A 26,131-nucleotide genomic window follows, 5' to 3' on the forward strand; every position below is an offset into this window, starting at 1 on the left:
GCACCTCCTACTGGCGATGTGCCCGCAACCAAGGTACATGCCCTTGACTGGAATCGAACCTGAGACCTTTCAGTCCGCAGGCCGATGCTCTATCCACTGAGCCAAACTGGTTACGGCTCATTTCTCTTTATTGATGAATAATATTCTATTGTCCAGATGTACCAGAGTTTGTTTATTCATTCACTCACTAAAGGACATCTTGGTTGCTTCCAAGTTTCGGAAGACTGCCAAACTATCTTCCAATGCAGATGTACCATTTTGCATTCCCAGCAGCAATGAATGAGAGTTACCATTACACCACATCCTCATCAGCATTTGGTGGTATCAGTGTTCTGCATTTGGCCATGCTAGTGAGTGTGTAGTGGTATCTCACTGTTTTAATTTGCATTTCTTTGGTGATATATTATGTGGAACATCTTTTCAAATGCTTATTTTGGTGAGATGTCCCTTAAGATCTTGGGCTCATTTTTTAAAAAAATTATCTATTATTGAAAGTGTTACAGATATCTCCTCCCTCCCCCCCTGCCCATTGACTCCCTCACTCTGTACCCGGCCCCCCTCAGGCTTTTACTGCATTATTGTCTGTGTCTATTGTGCGATCGGGCCCATTTTTTAATTGGTTTCTTTTCTTATTGTAGTGTTTTAAGAGTTCTTTGTATATTTTATTATTTAAAAGTTTTTTTTAAATGTTTTTATTGATTTTCTAGAGAGAGAGGAAGGAAGAGGGCTATAGACATAGAAACATTGATGAAAGAGAGAATCATTGATCGGCTGCTTCCTACATGCTTCCTGCTGGGGATCGAGCCCACAACCTGGGCATGTGCCCTGACCGGAAATTGAACCATGACCTCCTGGTTCATGGGTTGATGCTCAATCAACTGAGCCACACTGGCTGGGCTGCTTTCAGTTCTTTTAGATATATACCCAGAAGTGGAATTCCTAGATCATATGGCATTTCTGTTCATAATTTTTAATTATTATTTTTATTTTTAAATATATTTTTTATTGACTTCAGAGCAGAAGGGAGAGGAAGAGAGATAAACATCATTGATAAGAGAGAATCATTGATCGGCTACCTCCTGCAGGCCCCACACTGGGGACCAAACCCACAACCCAGGCATGTGTCCTTGACAGGAACTGAACCCGGGACCCTTCTGTTCACAGGCCAATAATCCATCCACTGAACAAAGTCAGCTAGGTTTCTTCATAAATTTGTAAAGAAAACTCCATACTGTATAACATAGTGACTGTACCATTTTGCATTCCAGCAGTGCACAGGGGTTTCAGATTGTCTATATCAGGGGTCCTCAAACTACGGCCCGCGGGCCACATGCAAATACAAATATTGTATTTGTTCCCGTTTTGTTTTTTTACTTCAAAATAAGATATGTGCAGTGTGCATAGGAATTTGTTCATAGTTTTTTTTTTAAACTATAGTCCGGCCCTCCAACGGTCTGAGGGACAGTGAACTGGCCCCCTGTTTAAAAAGTTTGAGGACCCCTGGTCTATATCCTTACCAACACTTATTTTCTGGTTTTTATTTTTATTTTTTATAGTAGCCATCCTAATGGGTGTGAGGTAATAGCTCATTGTGGTTTTGATTTGTATTTCCCTAAGGATTAGTGAGGTAGAGCATCTTTTCATGTACTTATTGGCCATTTGTATATCTTTTCTGGAGAAATGTCTATTCAGATCCTTTACCTAGTTTTTAGTCAGTTTGGTTTTTTTGTTGAATTATAGGAGTTCTTTATATATATTGGATACTAACCCCTTATCAAATATATGATTTGTGGGTATTTTCTACCATTTCATAGATTGCCCTTTCATTCTTTTTTTTAAATATATTTTTATTGATTTCAGAGAGGAAGGGAGAGGGAGAGAGAGACAGAAACATTAATGATGAGAGAGAATCACCAATCAGCTGCCCTCCTGCGGGTTCAATTCCACTGGGGATTGAACCCACAACCCGGGGATGCGCCCTTGACCGGAATCGAACCTGGGACCCTTCAGTCCACAGGCCAACGCTTTATCCACTGAGCCAAACCAGCCAGGTCATTCTGCTGATTGTGTCTTTAGCCTACAGGATAGTTTTAAGGTGCTTATTTAGTATAAAGATGTTACATTAGTAATCATGGAAATAGAGTTGCATAATAGTGATATACAATATTTACACATTAGATCAACGTTTGGCAAAAATGTGGGGAAATAGGTAATTTCCTACATTAATGGGTAGAAGTATAAATTGTTATAGGTATTTTGGAAGGCAAGTTGGCTCTATCCATTTTGACTTAAAATGTTCCTGCCCTGCCGAAACCGGTTTGGCTCGGTGGATAGAGCGTCGGCCTGCGGACTGAAAGGTCCCGGGTTCGATTCCGGTCAAGGGCATGTACCTGGGTTGCGGGCACATCCCCAGTAGGAGATGTGCAGGAGGCAGCTGATCAATGTTTCTCTCTCATCGATGTTTCTAACTCTCTATCTCTCTCCCTTCCTCTCTGTAAAAAATCAATAAAATATATTTAAAAAAAAAATGTTCCTGCCCTCTGATCCAACAGTTCTATTTCTATAGAAACACTCTCACAGGTATACAGGGAGATAAGTACATGACTTATTATTTTTTAATGGAAAAAAAGAAAAAAAAACCCTTAAGTCCAACAATAACACAATTAATAAAATATGAGTGAATTTTATATATATATATATATATATATATATATATATATATATATATTATTATTATTATTATTCATGGATAGATCTCGCAAACATGGATAAATAAAAAAAGCAAATTGGCCCAGCCTGCGTGGCTCAGTAGCTCAGTGGTTGACTATTGACCTATGAACCAAGAGGTCCAATTCCCAGCCAGGACACATGCCCGGTTGCAGCTCAATCCCCAATAGGGAGTGTGCAGGAGGCAGCTGATCAATGCTTCTCACTCATTATTAATGTTTCTATCTTTCTCTCCGTCTCCTTTCCTGTCTGAAGTAAATGAAAGTATATTAATAAAATAAGGCAAACAAAGCAATATTACATGTTTTCTGTTGGTACATTCATATGTATATGAATCAATTCAGAAAATTCTAGAAATGGTAATAGTGGGTGCAGGAATGGACTGGGGTTGCTCCTTACAACCCTGTAATTTTTTAAAAAAAATATATTTTATTGATTTTTTACAGAGAGGATGGGAGAGGGATAGAGAGTTAGAAACATCAATGAGAGAGAAACATCAATCAGCTGCCTCCTGCACAGCCCCCACTGGGGATGTGCCCACAACCAAGGTACATGCCCTTGACCGGAATCAAACCTGGGACCTTTCAGTCCGCAGGCCGATGCTCTATCCACTGAGCCAAACCAGTTAGGGCACAATGCTGTAATTTTTAAAAACTTTTTAAAATAAATATTTTTATTGATTTCAGAGAGCAAGGAAGAGGGAGAGAGAGAAAATAGAAACATCAATGATGAGAGAGAATCATTGATCGGCTTCCTCCTGCACACCCCACACTGGGGATGGAGCCCGCAACCTGGGCATGTGCCCTGACAGGGAATCGAACTGTGACCTCCTGGTTCATAGGTCGATGCTCAACCACTGAGCCACACCGCCTGGGCAAGTATGCAGTCTCCAATTTTTTGTCCTTGGTTATCAGAGTTTTCCAGCTAGTCTTTAGTTGATTTTTCAGGATAGTTTTTCTGTATTTTAGTTGTATTTCCTATTTGGTCCTGGGAGAGTGTCAGTGTAGCTTCCACTTACTCTGTCACCATTTTAATCATTCTTGACATATTTTTAAAGAAATCCAAAGCTGATATAGCTAAACAAATATTGAAGAGTTTGGCCTAAAATTTGGTAGCAGTTTGGTGGAGTGAACAGTGTCCTTAGCTTTGCAGGCTGAGAAATTGAATTTTAACAGTGTAGTCAGAATTTATCTAACTCTGGAGACTTTGTGCACACTCACCAAATCATAAAAATCCATGTCCGGCCGTTGTGGTTCAGTGGTTAAGTGTCAACCCTTGAACCAAGAGGTGGTCATGGTTTGATTCCTGGTCGGAGCACATTCCCCGGGGGGTGGTGCAGGAGGCAGCCAATCAATGATTTTCAACATTGATGTTTCTATCCTTCTCTCCCTTTCCCTTTTTCTCTCTGAAATCAATAAAAACATTTTTTTAGAAGTCCATAGGCGTTCTTAGCCAAAAAGCTAATCTATTAATTCCCTGTATTATACTGCGAGGGAGACTAAAATAATTATACCCACTAATCAGTATACCCTCTCCACTTATGGATAAGTCTAAACAATTATGTTTAGAAGGGTTTTATTGTGAGTATAGAATCAAAGCGAGGAAGTCGGATTATGATATTGTCTGACATCTTTTAATTATAATTGTTTCATTCTAGCTAGTCTTCATTTTAGGGTTACCTGCTGAGTGAACCTGAATGCTTGCATCTGATGGTCCAGCATCTTTTCCCTGGACTTAGTCAGACTTTCTGTTTTTCACAAGTACATTTTGGTCAGGGAAGATAGAATGCAGATAAGTCAGTCATGGTTTCTTTATTTTAGCAATTCCAGTGTTGTCTTCTTAAACATATCATGGTTTCATCATAGAGTATCAAGAACTGTGGTGCTTATCAGTAAACATTTATGAGCCTTTTAGAATTAACTATTTCTGCTTATGGCTACTATTTTGTATTGGTTTTCATTGCAATGTTAGAGCACTATCTTACAGTTTCCTACTAATTGAGAATGTACTCTAAATCTTTTTTTTAAAATATATTTTATTGATTTTTTACAGAGAGGAAGGGAGAGGGAGAGATAGTTAGAAACATTGATGAGAGAGAAATATCAATCAGCTGCCTCCTGCACACCCCTACTGGGGATGTGCCCGCAACCAAGGTACATGCCTTTGACCAGAATCGAACCTGGGACCCTTGAGTCCGCAGGCCGACGCTCTATGGATAGAGTCTATCCACTGAGCCAAACCGGTTAGGGTGAGAATGTACTCTATTTGGAGCTTGCCTCAGCTACATAAGACAGTTTTAGTTCTAATAAATGTTTTTTTGCATAATCTCAGAACAGATTAAAATGTTGGTGGTATGGGCGATTTTCCATTGTAAAGGAGTAAAATGTAGGTTTCTTAGCTAGGAGTTTCTACTTGGTCAGCAGTGTGCTAATTAAGGTCACAGGCAGCCTTGGATTTGAATCCTGGCTCCGCCATTTACCATTTTCCTTAGGTAAGTCACTTAACCTACTTAAACCTGGGCTTCCTCATCTTTATAAAATGCCTAATTTTCAAGATAACATTTGCTGTTACTTCTTTTCTTGGTAACTTATATTTTCATGGACTACTTCTTATTTAGCTAAACATGAATTCAGCTCCAACTTTTATCAACTTTCCTGCAAAAGGGAAACCCAAAAGAGGTGATACATATGAGTTGCAGGTGCGTGGTTTTTCAGCTGAGCAGATTGCCCGGTGGATTGCTGACAGAACTGATGTCACTGTAAGTTTCCCTACTTTGCAGAAAGTTACTTTGCCATTATCCACTTGGAATCTTACTGGGGATGTCCTAATTGGTCTTGTCCCCATATCACTGAGGTGGTAATAAGTAGTTTGGCAGTCCCTTCATAAGTAGCATTTAACAGAATCAGCATGATGAAAGAATGAAATTACAAAACATCCTCTGTTATTGAATTCAGAATGAAAACCACTCTTTTGACATTATTAAGTCTGTGGACTATCTAGTTGTACTTAGCAAATACTTACTAATCAAAGGTATTATGTTTTGGTTAAATAGAATATTGTACTTATTCCATCCCATTTTAAGATATATTGTAGAGCCAAGCATGTAGACTCATGATTAGATGAAAATAAAAAAGTGTAATTTTCCCTGAAAGTAACCACACTGATTTTGATTGCTTCCATTTCAAATTATGTTGACCTATGTAATTAGTGAATCAATTTCATACTTTAAAATGTTTTTTCTCTTCTTTCCATTAGATTAGAGTAATAAGACCACCAAATTACGCTGGTCCCCTTATGTTGGGATTGCTTTTAGCTGTTATTGGTGGACTTGTGTATCTCCGAAGAAGCAATATGGAATTTCTCTTTAATAAAACTGGATGGGCTTTTGCAGCTTTGGTGAGTGAATTTTAGAAGAAAATTGCATGAATAAAACTAATATTGTATTGGTAGGTAGCATTTTGTTTATTTCTTACTGTGGAAAGGATTTTATATATTTTTATTTTATGCCTTAAAATCAGTTTGTCTCCTCCATTATATCATTAGGATGGTCAGAGCTTGGAGAGTACCTAGTTTTTGTTCAACCTAAATGATAGACTGTCACCTCTAGAAAATATGCAGTTTTTTAAAAAATATTCTTTTAAAGGACTTTTCAATATTCAATTTTAAAACTTGTAACAGCTTATTTATAATTTTTAAATGGTGTTTTCCTTTTGAAGTAAATATTATGTATTCTTGGGATCCTTGTGAAATATAAGCCTTAATTAAATAATTTATCTGAAAAAATTTGTTCTTCATGTATTACTTAAGCCAGTGGTTCTCAACTTTCTGGCCCTTTAAATACAGTTCCTCATGTTGTGACCCAACCATAAAATTATTTTTGTTGCTACTTCATAACTGTAATGTTGCTACTGTTATGAATCGTAATGTAAATATCTGATATGCAGGATGGTCTTAGGCAACCCCTGTGAAAGGGTCGTTTGACCGCCAAAGGGGTCGCGACCCACAGGTTGAGAACTGCTGAGTCTTAAGCAGATGTACTTTTCATGTGCCTATCAATTTAATCAAGGTGGGAACAACCACCATGTTAAAGAATATGTCATTACATTTTGTTTCCTAGTGTTTTGTGCTTGCTATGACATCTGGTCAAATGTGGAATCATATAAGAGGACCACCATATGCTCATAAGAATCCCCACACAGGACATGTGGTAAGGGAAGTCCAGGATTTCTTTTCATTGTATACCAAAGTTAACCTTAATAATGATTAGCCTGTGAGACCAGTGCCAGCATATGAGGGAACTAGATTTAGTTTTGGATTTTCAACCTTTCTGTTTACGACCTTCAGTTGCTGAAAAGAAGATGCAGTGCTCTTAAAAGTTCCTTATGCTATTTGGTGTATCCTTTTGAATAATCTAGCTAAGAATGAAAGTCAGCCTTCAGCTAAATACAATATTGATCAAGTACTTGAGGCTCTATTGTTTCTAGGCACTGTGCTATATACTTATTATTAGATATAGTGATAAACAAGAAAAATATGATCCCTATCATCATGGAGCTTACATTATGTACCTCACAGTTTTGTATACTGAAATACTGGTTTTCTCATGATTCTGTTGTTGAAAAGATAGTATAAGTACAATGAAAATATAAAAATTTTAAATAACACAGAAATAGCTTTTATTTATGATGAATGCCACTGACCTAATGCTTACATACATAAGGTGAATTAATTTCATAGAGTTTGAAAATAGCCCATTTTAGGATTAGGATACCAATATTTAATGTATATTTAAAGATTTAATTTTGTCTCTTTTTTCCTCCCAGAATTATATCCATGGAAGCAGTCAAGCCCAGTTTGTAGCTGAAACACATATTGTTCTTCTATTCAGTATCCTCTTTATAATAAGTCCTTGGTGCTGTGTTTTAATTCGTCTTTTTTCTCACATTATAGTATTCTCTCTACAGTTTGGTTGAGCCTACTCTCTTATCAATGCAAGTCATAATATCTTTGTAATCATATTACTATATCATCTATCTTTAGCCTAATCAACTGAAGACCACCAGGGATAAACCTGCAGTCTGATAAAGCCAGGTTTATTGGATTTTGCGACAAGGTAGATTGCATATCAAGGGAACCAAGGGACATCTTACCTTAGAAAAGATAGGGTTCTAGGATTTGGGCAAGGTGTGGGGTTTAGGTGAAATGTAAATGAAACAATGTCTTGATAAGCTCAAAGCAATACCAGGCTAAGTGTAAAGGAGTCAGCCTCAGGTTGGGACTGTGAAGTGGACAGGGTTCTGTTTCCTGGAAACTATAAATTTTGGATAAATGTGAATTGTTGTCTTCAGAACTCCTTATTTGAAACTCTGTACTTTGGTTGTAAATTGAGGCTACTTAAAAATTGTACTCGTAGCCCGGTTGGCGTGGCTCAGTGGTTGAGCTTCGACCTATGAACTAGGAGATCACGGTTCGATTCTAGGTTAGAACATGCAGGCTCGATCCCCAGTAGGGGGCATACAGGAGGCAGCCAGTCAATGATTCTCTCCCATCATTGATGTTTCTCTCTCCCTCTCCCTTCCTCTCTGAAATAAATAAAAATATATTTTAACAAAAAAAATTATCTTGGAAATTGAGGGACTTTGATCGTCCAGGCAGGAATGGAATGTTTAATATGAATCAGTGTATGATTTCAGAGAACAGTGTTCTTCATTCAGTAAGAAACCAGTAGTTTAAGTACTATAGAAAGAAAAAAATCAAAACCCCTGGAAATACCACCTTTAGTAAATGGTTGTGTATAGGGGTGGCCAAATGTAGGTTTATAGTTGTTCATGATAAATAATACAATAATTAATAAATAATAATATAAGAATAAACTATTTCACATATAACTGTAAACCTACTTTTGCCTGCCCTTGTAAATCTTTCCCCATTTTATTTTGTCAGTGATTTTTAAAAAAATATATTTTTATTGATTTCAGGAAGAGAGAGAGAGAAACATCAATGAGAGAGAATCATTGATCGGCTGCCTCCTGCACACCCTGGACTGGGGATTGAGGCCACAACCTGGGGATGTGCCCTTGACTGGAATCAAACCTGGGACCCTTCAGTCCTCAGGCTGATGCTCAATCCACTGAGCCAAACTATGTCAGTGATTTAATAGAGATATTTTAAGGAAACATTCTGGGGGGAAAAAATTAAGTCTTTTTTTTTAATTGAACATTTGGGGATATTATATTTTCTTAAAACAATATTATGTAATATGGAAAATAAATTTACCTGCTTAAAATTCAGTCTGGAGCCGAAACCGGTTTGGCTCAGTGGATAGAGCGTCGGCCTGCGGACTGAAGGGTCCCAGGTTTGATTCCGGTCAGGGGCATGTGCCTGGGTTGCGGGCACATCCCCAGTGGGGGATGTGCAGGAGGCGGCTGATCGATGTTTCTTTCTCATCGATGTTTCTGACTCTCTATCCCTCTCCCTTCCTCTCTGTAAGAAATCAATAAAATATATTTAAAAAAAAAAAAAATTCAGTCTGGAGTCAAAAGACTTAATCTATTCAGCCATGGAATGGTGAGCTGAAAAGTATAATCTATATTAATAAAAAGGTAATATGCTAACTAGACTGGGTTGACCGGCCATCTTCGGACATCCGACTTCCTTTCTGCCCAAAGTTAACTACTGTCCTGATTGTTAGCACCATGGATTAGTTTTACCTATTTTTTAACTTTACATAAATAGACTCATACATTAAATATATTTAAATTAAATAAAGTAGAAGCTGTACTAAGACATGAACAAGGTCTATAACTATTGATTGTATTGAACTCAGAAATGATTTTTTAAAATTGTCTTTATCTGTCGCTTATGATATTAATCATAATAATAGTTATACTTGAAAAAAATAATAAGGTAGCAATATCGAATTTTTTCACCTATAATCTAAAACACTATTATTAAACTCTGTGTTTATTTTTTGCATATCTCTTGCATTCTTTGCTCATATTCTTTGTACTTTTACAATGAGGGGTTGGAGGGAGGGGTTCTTTTTTTATAGTTAGAAACGTACTTTAGCCCAGCCAGTGTTGCTCAGTGGTTGAGCATCGACCCATGCAGCAAGAGGTCACTGGTTCTATTCCTGCTCTGGGTACATGCCCAGGTTTCAGGTTCAATCCCTGGTAGGGGGCATGCAGGAGGCAGCCAATCAGTGTTCTCCTTCATAGATGTTCTCTCTCATTGATGATTCTGTCTACCCCTTCCCCCCCCCCTTTTTTTTTTAAAAAGAAGACATACTTTAACTGTAGTTTGGTTTCTTAATGTATTATAAGCATTTTCTATATCATTGTATGGCCTTCATAGTTACAAAAGTGCATGGGAATCACAGAGAAATAAGAAAATAAGGCAAGGCCCTAGCTCAGGGAATGGAGCATCGATCTGCAGACTGAAGGGTCCCAGGTTTAATTCCAGTTAAGGGCACATGCCCAGGTTGAGGGCTCGATCCCCAGTAGAGGCTGTGCAGGGGGCAGCCGATCAATGATTCTCTCATCATTGATGTTTCTCTCCCTCTCCCTTCCTCTCTGAAATCAATAAAAATATGTTTTTTTTTTAAAGAAAATAAGGCAAGGAAAAATAGTCATCATTCCTAATCTATATATAAAAGCCTAAGCGACTGTTACGACCAAACGACCAGAACGACCAGTTGCTATGACACACACTGATGACCAGGGGGGCAGATGCTCAATGTAAGAGCTACCCCCTGATGGTCAGTGCAGTCCCACAGCCAACCTCCCGTGGTCCCTCCCCCCAGGTCAGCAGGCCCCAATTACCTGATCGGGGCAGGGCCGGGCTGGGGCGGGGAACCGGGGGGTGGGTGGTGGCAGACGCAACCCCTTTCTCAGGGGGGCCAAGGACCAGCTCCCTCTTCGGGGCTGGCAGCCACGCCCTGTCCCTCCCCCAGGCCTGTCCCTCCCCCAGGCCTGCAGTCCCTGATCAGCCTGCCACACGCCCGCCATGGTGGTGGCACAGCATTAAGGGAAGGAGGGGGGAGGCACGGAACCGCGCAGTGGCGGCATCGGCGCCAGGCGTCTGTTCCTTCTGCGCCCAGCCCGGCGACTGTCGCCTCCTCTCGTGACCCTGCCGGGGCCTTTGGGCCCCAGTTGGCCTGGCCTTGATCTCCAGCCAGGCCTAGGGACCCCACCTGTGCACGAATTTTGTGCACCGGGTCTCTAGTGTTTATATAATGGATATATTATAATTGAATTATTCTATTGTTGAACATTACAAAAAATGTTTTCTTAGATATAAAAATAATTTGCCATATCTCCAAATTCCCAACAGTAAGATTTGAAACAAAGCGTGTGAAACTGTCTTTTGCTCTTGATGTTTTGTCCACGTTGCTTTCCAAAAGGGTTTTTTTTTATTGATTTTTTACAGAGAGGAAGGGAGAGGGATAGCGAGTTAGAAACATCGATGACAGAGAAACATCGATCAGCTGCCTCCTGCACACTCCCTACTGGGTATGTGCCTGCAACGAAGGTACATGCCCTTGACCAGAATTGAACCTGGGACCCTTGAGTCCGCAGGCTGACGCTCTATCCACTGAGCCAAACCGGTCAGGGCTCCAAAAGGTTTTTGCTAAAAAAACAAAGGTGGGGCGGTGGGGAGGATTGCTGCCAGAAAAATGTGCTCTGATATCCCTCGCAAGTCTTCGCCATATTGTCATTTTTGTAAACTGCTAATTCAATAGGCAAAACATTGTAGGTCATTGTTTAAATCTACTTTGGACAGTAATAATCAAGGTAATTTAAACATTTTCCCACAATTTTGTAATTAGGTTTCATTTTATGCAAATATATTTGCCTTCATCATGTATTAAGGTACTTTGATTCTACTAGCTCTTTTAATAGCCCAGTTCTTGTATGTTATGGAATACTACCTTCTCTATTTTCTATTCAGTTTTTCCAGAGTAACATTTAATTATGATTAGTTAATCATAATTATTCTTTATTTCACTGTATCCCCGCACTAGAGTGTAAACTTGTCCAAGGAAGGGTCTATATTTCATCCAACTTTAACTCTAACATATAGTATAGGGCAGTGTCTGCCTATAGTAGTAGGCAGTGTTAGTAAAAGTTTGAAGAATCAATAAATGAAATGAAGCAATACACAAGGAAGTGCATCATAGTTCTTGAGAGCTAAGAACAGAATACAAAAACCTTGGTAGTATATTTTGAAATGGAAAGCTCATTTTAAAAAAAGCATATAGACAATGATACAAAAATGAATCTTTTCAAATACAAAAGTGTCAACCATTAATTAAAGTACCTTGTAACCAAAGCCTATAGAAATGATCAGTCTTTATATATACCAGGATATAAAGAACATCAGTAAGAAAAAAAATAATCTCTGGAGAAGAAGATTTAGCCAAGCAACTAAAAATGTGATGAATAGGCATCATTCCTAACAAGAGGCTATGGAAGAGAAAGCGCAAGATGGTAATGAAGGGATGAATAGACAAATTAGAGAGCCAGTTATTAATTTAGGCCTTATATGAACACTTTTATTTCCCTTTCTGCTTTAAGTATACCCACATGCGGAGCATACAGTGTGCATGCATGTATGCATAATTAATTTGGGCATTTTTACCTGCTGTTTGTATCAATTTTGTTTATTTTAGCATTCAACCATGCCATATGTTACCTATTTACTGAAAATGTCTATTTTGTATTTATGTAGCTTCTATATTAAGCAGACTGAAAGTGAAGTCATGGTATGTAGAATTTTCTTTTTTTATTAGAATAGGACAAAATTAGGTAGTAATTTGTACTTTAAAAGCTAATTGTTGCAATTCTGGAGAATTTTTGAGAAGTTGTTTTTCAAGTAAAAATTAGTTGCTATTTTTTCTAAATGGTGTATATTTTAAATGTGTTATTTTTTGAGGGTGATTGAAATATTACTCAGATGTCTATTTAATATTTTATTTATTTTTTAATATTTTCATTGATTTCAGAGAGGAAGGGAGAAGGAGAGAGAGAGAGATAGAAACATCAATGTTGAGAGAGAATCATTGATCAGGTGCTTCCTGCACACCCCACGCTGGGAATCAAGCCTGCAACCCAGGCATATGCGCTGAGTGAAAATCAAACTATGACCTTTTGGTTCATAGCTTGATGCTCAACCACTGAGCCATGCCAGCAGGGTAGTATTTTAAAATGTGTATGAGGTTGAAGCAAAAGTTGGAAGACTGTCCAGGAATGTTATATCAAAGTAAAATTTCAGGAAAACTGATAGTTCATCTATGAGTTACAGTCGGATATTTGTTTAAAATACCAAATTTTATTTTTACAAATAAAGTAATAGTTCAACCTAAATGCTTTTATTATATTTTCATAGTAAATATTTATGCTGTATAGACACAAGGTTACTTATTTATAGTATTATACAATTAAATGTAGATTTATATATTTATTATCGTTTTCTTTAAAGTGGTATGTCTTTTGTGTCTATGTGAATTGCTCCTTAAACAATTTTTTAAGATGGTGGGGTTACCTTAGGGATGGTACTTCTATGTGAAGCTGCTACATCTGACATGGATATTGGAAAGCGAAAGAGTAAGTCACATCATATGCCAATCTGCCTTTAATACAGGAAAAAAGCATGTCCTCTAATCATTTTCCCTCTTGTTTATAAGTATGTCATTTTACTTCTTTACTATTTTAAAAGTAATTATAGAAAATGTGAGGTGAAATAGGAGTATGAAACATTTGGGCAGAGAGTTATCCATTATTCCACCAATAAAAACAAGTAATTTTAATGTTGTAATATAGTTCTATCCATTTGTAAAACATCTTTTAAATTGTAGTATCAAATTTTGAATCTTGTACTCCCCCTTTTTATCTGGAGTTAAGTAATTCACTAATAAATATTTTCCTCTACATAATTTTAAATTTATGCTCCATACTGTAATTTACTTAACCATTCTGATTTTTTGCTTACATTTAGTTTTTCTCTTTGATTATGATAAAGTCTTTTTTAGTGAATATCATGGTATATTAAGCTTTATCCTCATACTAATATATAAAAAGCCAGGGGCTGTCACGACTGAAACAACCAGATGGAAGACCGAACAGCAGGATGCATGGGGCGACCAGGCTGGCAGGGAGGGCAGTAAGGGGCGACCAGGCTGGTGGTGGGGGGGAGAAGTTAGGGGCAACCAGGCTGGCAGGGGGTGGCAGTTGGGGGTGACCAGGCTGGTGGGGGGGGGGCTGTTAGGGGCGATCAGGCCAGCAGGCAGAGGAGGTTAGGAGTGATCAGGCTGGCAGGGGGGCAGTTAGAGGTAATCAGGCAGGTGAGCAGTTAGGAGCCAGCGGTCCTGGATTGTGGTCGGGATCGGGCCTAAACCAGCAGTCTGACATCCCCCGAGGGGTCCCGGATTGGAGAGTTGCAGGCTGGGCTGAGAGGACCCCCACCCCACGCACAAATTTCGTGCACCGGTCCTCTAGTTTCATATTAATATCTTAAGGTAGGGGGAGAAAGGGGTTCTAATATATGTGACAAGAGAAGATTTGACTTTGAGTGGTGAGCACATGGTGCAATATACAGATCTTGTAACATAGAAACCCACACCTAAAACCTATATGTTCAAGTTGTCCAATTTCACCCGCCCCACAAAAAAAAACACTAAAAAAAAAACAATAGCATACGGTAGATTCCTAGAAGTAGAATGACTGTGTGGTTCTGTGTAAGAGTAGTTTCAGTTCTCTTGATGTTTTAAACTGATGGTGCCAACTTCTTTTCCCAAATGTTACGATAATTTAGATTCCTACTAGCAGTATTTAGGAATGCTTCTTTCACTGTAACTTCATCAGTATTAGGTAACCTTAACAAAGCATGTGTGCATGTGTGTTTATTGTCTAATCAGATAAGGGGGAGATGTTAATATTATTTTGTACTTCTTCGGTTATTAGTGAAATTGAATATTTTCCTAAATGCTTATTAGCTGTTTGTGCTTTTCTTTCTGTAAAACATCTTTTTGTCTTTTTGCCATTTATCTATTAGAGTCTTAGTCCTTTTCTTATTGGTTTGCATGGACTTTTTATATATTAGAATATTCACACATTGCTATTTGTTGCAAAGAAATGCTAACAATATAGTTTTATTTTACTTAAAAGAAATCAGTTTAAGTGCGAGTTTTTCTTTTACGGTTAAAAGTTAAATGTCATCAAAATTAACCTAGCTAAACCTCACTTTTTCTTCTAAAAAATGATGATGACATTGGATTTCAAATTTGAAAGATACTTATTTTGCTACATTAAAGTGAATTTTTACATATTAGAAAAACATAACGTATCAATTTTTATTCAGTTAATATACATCTTTTAATTGCTTGACTTTTTAAAAATTGCCTATTTCTGTATTCATTACTGGAAAAAGGCCATCTGGGTGCTATACTGCTGGCATGAATTTAAGTTGTAAAGCATTTTGAAGACATTAAAATAATCACAATTTGATCTACTTCTAAGATTTTAACCTGATGAAATAATCACAAATAATAATAAAAATTTCATTAGCATTTACTGTGTACCAGGAACTGCCCTAAGTACTTTTAGATATGTTCTGTGAAAAAAGTAGAATAAAACATATAGAGTGATACTGTATATATAGGGTATCCCAAAAAATGTATACACACTTTGAAAATGTAATAGAATCAGCTGTTATATGTATTTTACATATGTTTAACTTTTACATTTTAGCCCCTAATCGTATTGTGTGAAAATTAAAAAGGGAAAAAGAATTGTTCTAATATAAGAAAACTAAAATTTGTTTTTATTATTGGCCAATAAGTATATTTCACTCAAGCTTCTGCTGTAGCACACATGCTTTCCCACATCCCTACCTTTATGCTTCGTAGCCAGTCTTAGTCCAGGGACTCAAAGAGTCTCAAGTTATGGGAATCATACTTGAGCATTGTGGGATCAGTATCTGGAGTTAAAGTCATTAACTGCTATGCTAAACCAGAGCATATGAGCTTAATGCAAAGAATTTAGGAATCAGGGTTTTCCCCCCTCATTTAAATGAGGCATCCATGTTGAATGAGTTCCTTAAACTGCTTTAGTTAACTTTTGGCCATATGATTTATCTTATACAGAGGTGGTAGTGGGGCGTTGGTTCTGACCAGGTGTTCCTGCATATGCCTGGTAATGTAGTTACTTATGCAGGGTACTTTCAAGTGAGACTGTTACAATGTGATCAGATGTCTTTAAGTCAGTATTTATCAATAAAACCATATTTAAGGGTTTAAAAGGAGTTTAATAAGTAATTTTCTTGTTAATAAAACTTTTTAACACTAAATTCTTGATTATCATGGCATTAAAGGAATTCATTAATTCATACAATTAAATTGCACAACTATGTAAATGAAGCTACTCTATTATATTGTAATAGAACAAATTAAAGGAAAAGGCAGAATCCTGAAGAGAAAAGAATGGGGATGGAAAGTTGAGATTAACCAATGTTATAGCTCTTGTTTTTTCACTCTTGAAAGTGTAGACTAAAATGTATGCCCTGGTTCATCATTACGCTTAACATGCTCATTTTACTCTGCTTTTGTTTTTCTACAGTAATGTGTGTGGCTGGTATTGGACTCGTTGTATTATTCTTCAGTTGGTTGCTCTCTATTTTCAGATCTAAATATCATGGATATCCATATAGGTATGATTTACATAGTGGTTACCTATATTTACAAAGATCAGAGCTCATGTTGCTTTATAATACTTCTTTTTTTTTTTTTTGCTTCTTGCTTGTAAAGCAAAGAGATAGGCTTTAACTTAATTTAGGTTTATATCATATAAAATTAGTTTAATTATATAATGGACAATGATATTTGATTTCTCAGGAGCATCTTTCAGGGTTATTCTAACATCACCTAATTTAATCTAGAAATCTATAAAACACAATAATTAGAACATTTTATGCCATATCTACCCACACAATTCCTTGTGTGCATGCAATACTACCTCTTGAGGGGGAAATTATTATTTTTTTTAATCTTCACCTGAGGATATTTTTTAGAGGGAGGAGGAGGAGAGAGAAAAAGACACATCAGTTGGTTGCCTCCCACATGCAACCAAGGTACGTGCCCTTGACCAGGAATCGAACCTGTGGCCCTTCGATCTGAGAGCTGATGCTCTAAGCACTGAGCAAAACAGGCCAGGGCAAGGGGATAATTATTTTTAAATGTTTTTGAAGACTTTTTACCTCTACTTTTCAGGGCTCTTTATGCCATAAACAGAACATTTGATGAAAATCCAGTTTGTATACAGTGTACGAAAGAGTGTGTAAGAACATCTTGAAATCTTCATAGAGATCTCTCAGGCTCAGGAAGGAAATTACTCTCCTGGTTATAAGTTCTCGATTTTACTCTGTTAATAGCCAAGAGAAATGTACATAATTAGGGTTGTTGTAATTTAGTTTAATTTTATAACCTGAGTGCCAGTTACTGTAATTCCTATTCTTTTAATACAATATTTTCCTGTTGTATAAATGATTATGAACACCAAAGGTAAAGTATATCAAATGATATTTTTAAACCTAAATTCAATCTTTATATTTTAACTCAACTTTTTAGTATATAATTTTGAACAACTCCCTAGTTGATTCATTATATTGTGACATTCTTAGATGCCTTTTAATCAATGAACAACATAAATTAATCTTGCATTTTTTTCTTGCAAACTTATTTAAGACTAAAACCTATTAGGTCTTTGGGTTTTTTTTGTTTTTTTAAAAATATATATTTTATTGATTTTTTGCAGAGAGGAAGGAAGAGGGAGAGTTAGAAACATCGATGAGAGAGAAACACCGATCAGCTGCCTCCTGTACACCCCCTACTGGGGATGTGCCCACAACCAAGGTACATGCCCTTGACCAGAATCGAACCTGGGACCCTTCAGTCTGCAGGCCGACGCTCTATCCACTGAGCCAAACTGGTCAGGGCAGGTCTTAGATTCTTGACTTATAACCTCCCAACTTTATACTTTCATTGTTCTGTGTAAGTATATTTTAAAATAATTTCTACTCTGTAGAATACTAACTGGGATACAAGGGTAATTTTGCTGGGACTTTTGTTACTTATTTGATCATCATGATTAATTCAATTATTAATTGGTGTCTATCTTCAGGATATATTTTTTAAAATATTTTTATTGATTTCAGAGAGGAAGGGAGAGGGAGAGAGAGATAGAAACATCAATGATGAGAGAGAATTACCGATCGGCTGCCTTTTGCACACCCCACACTGGGATTCACACGCCCTACACTGAAGACTGAGCCATGACCTTCTGGTTCATAGGTCGATGCTCAACCACTGAGCCACGCCGGGCTCTTCAGGAGATATTTTAACTTGAAGTTATATCTATTACATTTTCTCCTAAGACTACCTCAGTATCTGAGGGTTTCTCACTTTTTGTTATCGATACTCAAAGTTTATTATACATGCACCCAAACATTCTTTGCTCTGTTAAAATCAAGATATTTAAAGCCTACTTTTATTTCAGAGACTAATAGATTGGTATATATTTTTGTTTCAGCTTTCTGATGAGCTAAAAAGGATCCCAGAGATATGTAGACACTGGAGTAATGGAAATTGAAAAATGAAAAAGTGTATGAAAAGAAGAATGCAATTTGTGTATTTTGTATTACCTCTTTTTTTTCAAGTGATTTAGTTAATCATTTAACCAAAGAAGATGTGTAGTGCCTTAACAGCAATTTCCTATCATAATCATGAAGTATTTGGATACAATTTTCCACTTTACCTTCCCTTCCCAGTGAACTTTATGGAATCTTTAATTTAGTAGTATTAAGAATTTTATGAAAAGTTCAAAACTATAACTTCATCTTAATTAGAACAAGGTTCAAAAATACTTTAGTTAACTTTTGGCCATATGATTTTATCTTATCCAAAGGTGGTAGTGGGGGGTTGGTTCTGACTAGGTGTTCCTGCATATGCCTGTTACAGATAACTACATCAGGAATCCAATGTTAGCTTTTCCATTTTTGCATGGATGTGTATACTTTTGCACATCTTTCCTTTCCAGCAGAGAAGTCATATGTGCTATGTGGTCTTCTGAAAATAGAATACTATTCTTCAGAGTACATGTCTAGCTTTTAGAAAAAGACTAGCCAGTCCTCCTCCTCCATCTTTCCTATTGAAATACAGTGCTGACTGTCAATGCTTCCTGGTGGCTGTAGATGTTAAAAAAAAGTATCTCTAAGTACAGGATTATGATTTCTGCATAAGTATGGAAGTAACTACCTTGTATTTGGAAAGATTTCAGGTTCATTCTGTCTTCCTAGTTTTATTTAAGGTGGCCCACTCTATAATAAAAATGTAGCATAGTGCTAAAAATCAGTGTAACTTAAAAATTGTCTAAAATGTTTCTGCAAATTAGAGATTGTCACTTATTTCATTTGTACCTAAGAGAAAAAATAGATTTATCTGGTTAACTTGATTACTGTATTACAGTTACAAAATATTTTAATAATCCTTGTGTTTAGGAAAAGAACTCCCCTAGGTTAGGAAAAGAAGGTTACAAAATAATTGTTATTGCCTGTGAATAGAAACTAAATGTTTCTTGAAAGCTATTCTGTTTTTGCTATTATTTTAGCCTTTATTCTCCACTTTAAGTGGAGAAACAAAGTAAACATTTAAAAGGATTTTGTTTCAATTTTGTCTTTTTTTTGTCAGTGGAAATAACCATATGTGCTAAAGAAATTTCTGTGAAGAATGAAAGTTGATTGTTATCATTAGATCTAGTTATAATCTTCCCATAGTTATGAAGAGTATACTGAAATGACACTATTATGGAGATACGAGAATTATGATTGAGAAAAAATTTTAAAGAAACTTGAGAAGTATTGAATCAAAATAATACTGTGACTGCCTTCTACTATTTACTATCTAATAAGCCTTTCAGGTGATCTAGAAGTCTTATATAATAGAGGTTTGCAGAAAGAGATGGATATAATTGTCTAAGAAGAAATGTTTCATGTAGGGTCTTTTTGTGTGTTTTTTTTATTAGAATTGGTGGGTGGAGGGTTATAGTCAACCTTTTACTCTTTAATGGAGCCACTTTTTGTTAGTTACTCCCCTATAAATTTTGTGATTCTGGATACCTTATCTGCTGTTCTTTTACTTGTCTCAGGCCAAATAAATTCATGCTGTGATTTCTATGAGACTTGTATTAAGATGCCCTGATTTGTATAGACTGACCAGGAGAATACTACTGCCATGTAATCTGTATAGCTCCAGATACTTTGCCATGAGCATTGAAATAATGACAGTTTTGTTGCATTTGTTTTATCTCCCTTAAGAGCACATTCTTTTTCTGTAAGGAGAAAAGTTGCATTCTGGCTAAAATCTGTAGAAAGCAGGTTTACTACACTTAGAATAGTGTTAACTTTGTGAAAATTTTGAAATTAGCTTTCATCTGAAGTGCCTTAGGCTCTTTACTTTTCTAGTAATGGTTTAAATATTATTTGTTATACATTTTAAAAATACTATTCAAAATGACACATTGTAGTGGCAAAGATAACCAAATCTCTGGCTGTTTGCTTTTTGACCATATCAATAAACTTTTGCAATCTAAATTCTGAGTTTTTTTTTATTAACATCGAAAGAGGGGTGAATTTAAAACTCTAAACTAGTATTGTAATATTAGGATATTCCATTTTGAAAATACAGTTAACTTTCTTATTGTCCTAATGACAAGTGAATTTGATGGCCAAAGGAAATTCTAGGTTGAGTTGCATTCTTCTAGGATTCCATATATTATCCTTCATTAGTGTTGTCACCCATTAGATTAGTCAAAACAGCCAAGATAAGTAGATGAATAGCTGTTTTCAACGGTTGATCTAGCTTTTGTCCCAGTCGGTAAACACTGTGACTAGTTAATTCCCTTTTGGTACTAAATAATTGATTTGAAACAGTTACCCAGACAGATTATCAAGTTATATGATACTGGACAACATTTGCAAACATGGAGTAGAAACACTGGACAGGAAATAAACAGACCTGGCTTTTAAATAACTTTTAGGCTTTACTCTGTTTCTGTCTAGGTATGTGACCATAGGCAAATCACTTGAACCTCCCTGGACCTATTTATTTATTTTTTAATATTTTTAAAAATATATTTTTATTGATTTCAGAGAGTAAGGGAGAAGGAGAGAGAGAGATAGAAACATCCATGATGAGAGAGAGTCATGGATTGGCTGCCTCCTGCACGCCCCACACTGGGGATCGAGCCTACAGGCCGATGCTCTATCCACTGAGCCAAACTGTCTTGGGCAAGGACCTATTTATTTTAATGTGAGTGCAGTGGACGAAATCACGCCAGTGTTCCTTCTAACACTGATGTTCTGTGGTGCAAAATATTAAAGATGTATTTAAATTTTGAATAGATATCATTGGTGATTTTCACGTTTGGTGTTGAATTAAATCAATTGAAATGTAGGATGTTTTATAGTCAGATTTATGAGGAAGCTGAAATGCTTGTGGAGGCCATTAAACTGTAAATTGTTTAATAATATGCATTGAAATATGTTTTAGAAAGGATGCACTTGAAACCAATATATTAATATCACATCTAGATTTAAATGGGTTCTGACAAATTGTAAGCAAGGATAAAATTAAGAGGGAATAAAGGGGGGAGGACATCTGTAATGCTCTCAGCAATAAAGATAATTTTTTTAAAAAGGGTAAGATCAAAAACTATAATAGTATGCTATTACTATTACATATTTTAATGTTAGAGAAAGTTAAATCCAAAGGGACTTTGATACTGTTTAATCAGCCCCTTCATTTCAACTGCTAAAGAAAACCTGCCCTAGAGAGGGGAAACAATTTACTGAAAGTTATTCTAAGGAATGCCTACACGTTTCCCATTGACTGCAAATTCCCTATGGATTAGGTTTCACTTAGAAATATAAATTATTCCCTAAAGACATGGAAACCATAGTTAGTTTACCTTGATTGCTTCCTCACATCTAGATTGCTGGGAGAAGGATCCTAATGAGAGAAGCATTACCCAACAGGGACTGATGCAGGCTTCAGAAGGGAGGAGTTTCTAGTATGACTCTCTTTAAACCATGAAAGTAGAATTTAATTGGGGACACCAAAAGGCTTTTATTCAGAAGGGAGGCAGGAACAGTAGCCTAGAGATTACTCTTCAGAATTTTGTCTTGTACATTCCTTTGCTCTGTGCTCTCAATTTTTCCTGGGTGTAATTATGGAGGAAAATACCAATGACTGTCATAAGAGAAATGCAAATCAAATCCAAAATGAGATACCACCTCATACCTACTAGAATAACTACCATTAAAAAAAAAAACCACACACAACAGAAAATAAGTGTTGGCAAGGATGTAGAGAAATTGGTAACCTTGTATACTGCTGGGTAGTAGGAATCTGAAATGGTGCAGCCACTACAGAAAACAGTGTGGAGGTTCCTCAAGAAATTAAAAATAGAAGTACCATATGATCCAGCAATTCCCACTTCTGGGTACATATCCAAAAGAATTAGAAGCAGAACCTCAAAGAGATACTTTCATACTTATATCTATAGCAGCATTATTCTGACTAGTCAAAAAGTAGAACCAATCAAGTGTTCATGGATGGGTGAATAGAAAAACAAAATGTGGTATATACGTACAATAATATTATTCAGACTTAAAGAGGAAGGAAAGTCTGACACATAACACAAATAAACCTTTTTTGGACATTATGCTAAGTGAAATAAGGCAGTCATAAAAGACAAATACTGGCCTGGCCAGTGTCACTCAGTGGTTGAGTGTCGATCTATGAACCAGGAGGTCACGGTTCATTCCCCATCAAGGAGCATGCCTGGGTTTCAGGCTCAATCCCCAGTATGGAGCTTGTAGGAGGCAGCCGATTGATGATTCTCTCTCATCGTTGATGTTTCTATCTCTCCCTCTCCCTTCCTCTCTGAAATCAATAAATAAAAAGGTAATATGCAAATTGACCCTAATGGTGGGACGATCGGTTGCTAGGATGTGCACTGACCACCAGGGGGCAGAAGCTCAATGCAGGAGCTGCCCCCTGGTGGTCAGTGCTCTCCCACAGGGGGAACTCTGCTCAGCCACAAGCTGGGCTGACAGCTGCGAGCACAGCGGTGGTGGCTCCTGGGCTGCCAGAGGGATGCCTGACTACCAGCTTTGGCCCAATCGCCCAGGGAGGAGGACTAAGCTATCAGTTGAACATCTCCCGAGGGCTTCCGTGCTGCCAGAGGGATGTCTGACTGCCAACTTAGTATCCATTAGTCGGACATCCCCTGAGGGGTCCCGGACTGCAAGAGGGTAGCAAAAACACCTAGCCTTGCAAAACCCAAGATAGTGATGGCCTTCACTGATCACTCCCTTTGTCAGAGGCCCAAAAAGAACTTGCAGCATGATTACCTGCCTGCTGAACTTTCACTCTAAGCAGCGAACTTGAAGGAGTCAAAGAGGAGACTCCCATGGGCAAGGGAAGAGGAGAAACATGTTAACTGTAAACTTCAAAGACAGTATATGGTACACAAGCCACATTCAAACCCCAGAGAGGTGGGAAAATCCCCCAAAGTAGTTGTTAGATTTAAAAACTGAATACACCTCAGAGATTAAAAATGGTGGAGGAGTAAGTGGATGCTGCATAGACATGCTCACAGGAACAAACTGGAATCACAACTAAAATACAGGAAAACTTCCTGAATAATCAACAAAACACTGGAGAGAAACCTGATACCTGATACCCAAGAATGGAAAGTGGAGACTGCGCAGAGACTGGTAGGAGGGATGGAGGCACGAAAGGGCTGGCTGGGCTCCCACATTCAGCAACTGAAGTTCTGAAGAGATATGTCAGCTGTGGGGGGTTGCCTCTGAGAATTCTGGGGTCTAATCCCCAAACTGAACCTCCCAGCAGAGAGCATCAGAACTGAGAAGGGTACCCACATAACATCTGGCTGTGAAAAGCAGCAGGGTTGCTGTCTGCCGGGGATAGATGACTGGAAATTCTGGCACCCTCTTTTTCAAAAATATATTTTATTGATTTTTACAGAGAGGAAAGAAAAGGGATAGAAACATCGATGAGAGAGAAATATGCATCAGCTACCACCTGCACACCCCCTACTGGGGATCGAGCCTGAAACCAAGATTAATGCCCTTGACCAGAATTGAACCCAGGACCCTTCAGTCCATAGACCAATGCTCTATCCACTAGGCCAAACCAGTTAGAACCAGGCACCCTCTTAAAGGGCCAATGCACAAAATTCCCTGTAGAGCCACCACTTTGTGCTCCAGCAGAGGGATGGCAGAGTGGACTGTGTGAGAAGAAGCCAGGATTCAGAGCTCTGGGGTGAGAGCCCAGAAGGCAGACACCCCAGTTTCCTGTGCTGAGTCAATTCCTCACACAGTGGAGGACATCTTTCCCACACAGACATTTACTATACAGACGGCCTTGACTGGGGAGAAGGCAGTTGACCCACCCTATTGGAAAACGCATTGCCCCATCATGTGGAATTCCAGAGGCCACTTAAGAGACTAAAAATAAAAATTAGCCTCCAGGCAGAAGCAACTGCCTCACCCTGTTGAAAAAAACTCTCCCCACACCTGAGGACAATTGCCTGAGGGCAATCCAAGTCCTAATCCTATCAGTCTGGAGCAGTGGTTCTCAACCTTCCTAATGCCGCAACCCTTTAATACAGTTACTCATGTTGTGGTGACGCCCAGTTTCATTGTTACAAATTGAACATAATTAAAGCATAGTGATTAATCACAAAAAACAATATGTAATTATATATGTGTTTTCCGATGGTCTTAGGCGACCCCTGTGAAAGGGTCGTTCGACCCCCAAAGGGATTGCGACCCACAGGTTGAGAACTGCTGGTCTGGAGGCTTTGAGCCTTTACCTGATCTAATTAGTCAGAAACAGCATTTAACACTGTCCTACACTAAGGATTGAGAAGCATAGCAGATATACCTAGTACATAGTCACAAACACAAACAGGCAGCCAATATGAGGAGAGGAAAAACCACAAATGACAGAACCAGAGAATTCTCCAGAAGAAAAGATAAATGAAACAGAGATAAGAAATTTATCTGAAACAGAGTTCAGAGTAATGATGGTAAAGATGATCAACAGCATGAAAAAAAGATGATCAACAGCATATAGTAACTATGACAAAATGAACCATCTGAAATAAAGAATGACATAACACAAATAAAGAACACATTGGAAGGAATATACAGCAGATTAGAGGAAGCTAAGGATTGAATTGGTGAATTAAGAACACAGGGTTGAAAAAAATTACTCAATCAGAGAACCAAAAAGAAAAAACAAATAACAGGATGACAGCTTAAGAGAGCTGTGGGACAATGTGAAACAAAACAATATAGAGCCCTAACTGGTTTGGCTCAGTGGATAGAGTGTCGACCTTCGGACTGAAGGGTCCCAGGTTCGATTCCGGTAAAGGGCGTGTACCTTGGTTGCGGGCACATCCCCAGTAGGGGGTGAGCAGGAGGCAGCTGATTGATGTTTCTAACTCTCTATCAATGTTTCTAACTATCCCTCTCCCTCTCTGTAAAAAAATCAATAAAATATATATTTTTTTAAAAAAATACAGGAATAGCAGGTGTGCCAGAAGAGGCAGAAAGGGAGAAAGCAGTAGAGAATATATTTAAAGAAATAATGGCAGAAAACTTCCCTAACCTGGTAAAGGAAAAAGTCACGCAAGTTCAGGAGGCACAGAAAACCCCAAGCAAGAAGAACCCAAACAGGCCCACGCCCAGACACATCATAATTAAAATGCAAAAATGTAAAACAAAGAGAGAATCTTAAAGGCAACAAGAGAAAAGCAAACTGTTACCTACAAAGGAGCTTCCATAAGGCTTACACCTAATTTCTCAATAAAACCTCTACAGGCCAGAAAGGTATGGCATGAAGTACTCAACGTAATGGAAAGCAAGGATCTGAAACCAGTATTACTCTATCTAGAAGAGCTGTCATTGAAAATAGATGGTCAAATAAAGAGCTTCATGGGGAAAAAAAGGCTAAAGGAGTACATCACCACCAAGCCAGCATTACAAGAAATGCTAAAATGACTGCTGTAATGACAAGAAGCAACAGAGAGATACCTAGGCATACAGAATTAAAACAGCAATAAATAAGTACCTATCAATAATTACCCTAAGGGTAAATGGATTCAACGCTCCAATCAAAAGGCATAGGGTAGCTGAATGGATACAAAAACATGACCCAACTGTATGCTGTCTACAAGAGAGCCACCTCAGAACAAAAGACACATACAGGATGAGAGTGAAGGAATAGAAAAATGTTTTCCATGAAAATGGAAAAGAAAAAAAA

General features: G+C 37.6%; 1 protein-coding gene across 2 annotated transcripts in view; it reads left to right on the plus strand.

Annotated features, from left to right (window-relative positions):
- MAGT1 (magnesium transporter 1) overlaps positions 1–20,367 on the plus strand; it is a 42,767-nt gene extending 22,400 nt beyond the window's left edge. For both annotated transcript variants that reach the window (XM_006082831.2, XM_023764056.1), the window contains exons 4-10: positions 5,345–5,485; positions 5,983–6,123; positions 6,845–6,934; positions 7,551–7,614; positions 13,257–13,331; positions 16,341–16,431; positions 18,309–20,367. In XM_006082831.2, the coding sequence (XP_006082893.2) occupies positions 5,345–5,485; positions 5,983–6,123; positions 6,845–6,934; positions 7,551–7,614; positions 13,257–13,331; positions 16,341–16,431; positions 18,309–18,324 (618 nt within the window). In that variant the 3' untranslated portion in view covers positions 18,325–20,367. The remainder of the gene's footprint in view (positions 1–5,344; positions 5,486–5,982; positions 6,124–6,844; positions 6,935–7,550; positions 7,615–13,256; positions 13,332–16,340; positions 16,432–18,308) is intronic.
- The last annotated feature ends 5,764 nt before the right edge of the window (positions 20,368–26,131 follow it).

The sequence above is a fragment of the Myotis lucifugus genome, unplaced genomic scaffold, assembly GCF_000147115.1.
Source record: "Myotis lucifugus unplaced genomic scaffold, Myoluc2.0 scaffold_4, whole genome shotgun sequence".
Taxonomy (NCBI): domain Eukaryota; kingdom Metazoa; phylum Chordata; class Mammalia; order Chiroptera; family Vespertilionidae; genus Myotis; species Myotis lucifugus.